Source organism: Muntiacus reevesi, chromosome 20, assembly GCF_963930625.1.
Source record: "Muntiacus reevesi chromosome 20, mMunRee1.1, whole genome shotgun sequence".
Classification (NCBI taxonomy): Eukaryota; Metazoa; Chordata; class Mammalia; order Artiodactyla; family Cervidae; genus Muntiacus; species Muntiacus reevesi.
The window spans coordinates 11,772,221-11,776,092 of record NC_089268.1 but is presented as its reverse complement, the minus strand read 5'-3'; the positions used below and the strand labels follow the sequence as shown (position 1 = coordinate 11,776,092).

Below are 3,872 nucleotides of genomic sequence, written 5' to 3'. Positions count from 1 at the left end.
ATTTCTCCATATGTGAGGTGGACTTGTGGTTAAGACCCTGAGCTGTGGAGCAAGACAGCCTGGGGTCCAACCCCAGCCCCACCCCTACTTGGAAACTTTAAGAGCCCTATTCTTAAACTAGGAATAATTATAGTACTACTATAACTTTGTTGTGACAATAAGATGAGTTGATACAGATAAGAAAACACATTGCAGTGTCTGGAACATAGTAAGTGCTGGATAAATCTTAAATGTTATTATTATGTGACACCTGGAACTTTTGCAGCTACTGGGAAGGAATCCAGCCAGAGGGCCATGAAGCTACTGGATTCAACCAGACCCAAGGCCAACCTGCACTTCCAGTTCTGACCACCAATGAATTCCCTCAGCATCCAGACCAGTTGCAATTGTTTTATTTTTTTGGATACTTGCAGCAGAAAATACCCCATGGTGAGACTTGGGCAAGCCATGTAGCTCTCTGAGCCTCAGTTTCTTTATCTTTATTTTTAAACATTTATTTGATTGAAGTATAGCTGATGTACAATACCGTGTTAATTTCTGCTGCACAGCAAAGTGATGCAGCTATACATCATATACATTCTTTTTTCATATTCTTTTCCATTATGGTTTATCGCAGTAGGACCTTGTTGCTTATTCATTCTATACATAATAGTTTGCATCTACTAATTCCCAAATTCCAATCCACCCCTCTACCCTCCTCCAGCAACCATACCCCCACAAGGCCACTCCCATCCCACAGTTTCCCCCTGAGACCACCAGGCTTCCAGATAGGGCCAAACCCCATGGGAAGCTCTATCATATCTCTTCTTTCAGAACAATCCCTATCCGGTTCCCCCTCCCAGGAAGCACAGACAGAGGCCAGAGCCAGGAAGTGACTTTAATGTCTTTTGAGCAAGATGAGGCCCCTCAAGGGGGGGCAGGGGAGGAGGGTGCTCGTGACCGGACTGCAACCTCCTCTAAATCAAACGGCACCGACGGCTACAGCTTGGGTCCTTGTGTCTGCAACGCAGGCCTACTTGGCAGGGACACACGATGTTGATGGCGCTCCTGGTCTGCAGAAAACGGGTGAGAGAGTTGAAAGTCACCAAGGAGCAGGGAAGAAGGAGGTTTAAACTTCTTGGGGAGCAGAAGCAAGAGGCCAAGTGATGCAGTGAGACAGACTTCAGGTTTGACAGCTCTACAGCTTATAACATTGTGATCGTAGGCAAGCTTCTTTGTCTTAGTTCCCTCATCTGTCAAATGGGAATAATGAAGGACTTCCCTGGTGGTCCAGTGGCTAAGACTCTGAGCTCCCAATGCAGGGGCCCAGATCCTTGATCATGGAGTGAGTGAGGTTGCTAAGTCGTGTCCTACTCTTTGCGACCCCATGGACTGTAGCCCACCAGGCTCCTCAGTCCATGGAATTTTCCAGGCAGTGGGTTGCCACTAGATTCCAAATGCTGCAGCTAAGAGTTCACATGCCAGAACTAAAGATTCCCCCATGCCAGGATCTTTAGACCTAGTGCAGTCAAACAAATAATTTCTTTTTAAGGAAATAATAATAGTAACTCCATTTGTCATTGAGGGAATTAAACAAAATGAAGTAGATTAAGTGCCTATAATGAAAAGACCCTCTGGCTACTTCAGCTGTAGAGCTAGGCCACAGGAGGGACCTGGCTGTCTCCCTGGGCACTGGCAGTTCTCCAGACAGAGAGATGGAGACTGAGCCCAGCTTCCCTAGAAAGGTTTGGGCCCAGGGCCAGAAAAAGCGCAAGCAAGAACAAAACGTACTGTTCGGTCTGCTCCCTGTATTTCCACCAGCCGATCACAATCATACTTCACTGAGCACCGTCACTGCCAGGATCACACACTTTTCCCAACAAGCTGGTTGGTTGGGTACCTTAGCCCCATTTTACAGATGAGGAAACTAAGGCTCAGAGAGAAAAAATGATCTGTCCAAGGTCACAAAGACAGGGGTTGGTAAAACCAGGGTTTAAATTCAAGTCCAATCCCAAAACCATCGACCTGCCTGGGCAGCTCCTCAAGAAATTCGGTCATTGCGGCAGCGTGGTAGAGATGGATTGGGAGGTCTTTTCCCACCTGCTCTGCTGCAGTGATGTTACAGTAGAGACACTCATTCATGCAATAAACATTTGTTGAGTAATTACTACGTGCAGGCACTAAGCTGGGGGGTAGAGGGCTCAAAAGTGAATATGCTTTAATTCTGCCCTTGCAGAGCTCTGACCAGTGGTGGAGGCAGACAGAAGGCAGGCAAATCAGGGAGATACATCCTCTGCTGAGGGTGTGGGTCCCAAGGGCATGCGAGTTCCAAGGAGGGAAGGCTTCTTGGAGGAGGTGGCTGGAGTTGCATTGCAGGATGATCAGGAGTTTGCCAGGTGGAGAAGGGGGAAAGGACGCTTCAGGCAAAGGGTGAAAAAAGCAGGTGCAGCCATGCGGGGCTACGTACCAGCAGGGGCTGCCCCGCAGGGGCAGGGTCTCACCTGGGGCAAGCACGTCATGGTTATTCTGGCCCGAGGGGCACAGAAGGCGCCGCCGGAGTCCAAGCTGATGAGACAGCAGTCACTGAAGCACTCAGAGTGGTGGGAGCACCTCGCCCCGTTTGCCTGTGGGGACAACCCCTAAGTCACCGGCTCTTTAGCCGTGTGTGTGTGTAGGGGGGGTCCCCTGACACTGCCAAAGCCCCACAGATCCAGAAAGAGAATTCCTAGAGAAGTTCGCCCCCACGTCCCAACCCCACTGCAATCAGAGGAACAGGGGAGAGGAAGGGGGAAGTTAGGACTTTTCCCTCTGCTTCTACTTTCCTGGGGGACCCCCTCACCTCTGTGACTCCCAAAGGGTCACCTGTGTTGATGGACCAAATACTCCCCATCACACTTTAGTGGGTGATGGGGAAGGGACAGAGAATGGGGTGGAGAGAAAGACGAGGAAGGAAAAGGAGGAAAGAGTTGCGTGCCTAGAAGGGCACAGAGACGGGCAGAGGCTAGGGCAAGAGTGCAAGGTAAGGCTGGGGGCAGGACTGAGCATCCCAGAGAGGAAGAGGGGAGGGGGGACGGGGAGGGGAGGGAAAGGATGCTGCTGGTTGTAAGTCCACTTTCTTTTACCTCCAGAGCCACTAGGGAGGTGAAGCAAGGTCTTTGAAGTCCTTTGGGAGCACACCAAGCTTCCAGCCTGAGAAGAAATCCCCAGTACGGGGTGGTCCCCTCCCCCGCCCCAACCCCCACTTCTCTCTCCAAACCCAACTGGCCCCTTCTGGTTGGAGAGTGATGCCCCGGCCACCGCCCTCGGCTAGAACGGAAGGTTCGAAATATCCCTTGGCTCACCTTTGTAGACCCCTTTTTAAAGAGCGCGAACTCTCCCCAGCAGGGGAGCAGGACCCCTGCGAGGAGGAGCGCGATGGCCAAGGCCATAGGTGCGGCGGCTCCACGAAGCCGAGGGGCGGTGGGGAGAAACCCCTTGGCGGCCTCGTGACCCGTGCCCCCGCGGCCGCCCTGGGCTGGAGGCGGAGGGTGAGGGAGTTAATGGTCACAGGCCGCTCGGGAGCCGAGGCCAAACCCCGCGGAAACCCTCTCTAGCGCCCAGGAAGCTCCCGGCCTGGCCCGCAGAAAGGATGGAATGAGACCCTGATTCAGGCTTTGACAGACCTGATGATCGATTTTCCGGGCCCTGGGGCCTTTCGTGTGTCATACTTACAAGTAAAAACCTAAAACTGTAAACTAAGACTTTATCTTGCAAAATTATGCAAAATGTGTATGCTGAAGTGAAAACAGCTGGCTTCTTGATATTCAGACTCTCTCTCTGCTTTTGCTGCATCAAACTACCTCCCGGCCTACCCTATGTTTGGGACAAGCCAGCCCGGACCTCTGGTGTTTCCC

General features: G+C 51.7%; 1 protein-coding gene across 1 annotated transcript; it reads right to left on the bottom strand.

The window, feature by feature from the left end:
* Positions 1-956: 956 nt before the first annotated feature.
* On the bottom strand, positions 957-3,407 carry CLPSL2 (colipase like 2). Its single transcript, XM_065912213.1, has 3 exons — positions 3,321-3,407; positions 2,481-2,603; positions 957-1,052 (listed from the first exon to the last, which is right to left on the bottom strand). The coding sequence occupies exons 1-3, from the start codon at positions 3,405-3,407 to the stop codon at positions 957-959; spliced, it is 306 nt and encodes a 101-aa protein (XP_065768285.1).
* Between the last annotated feature and the right edge of the window lie 465 nt (positions 3,408-3,872).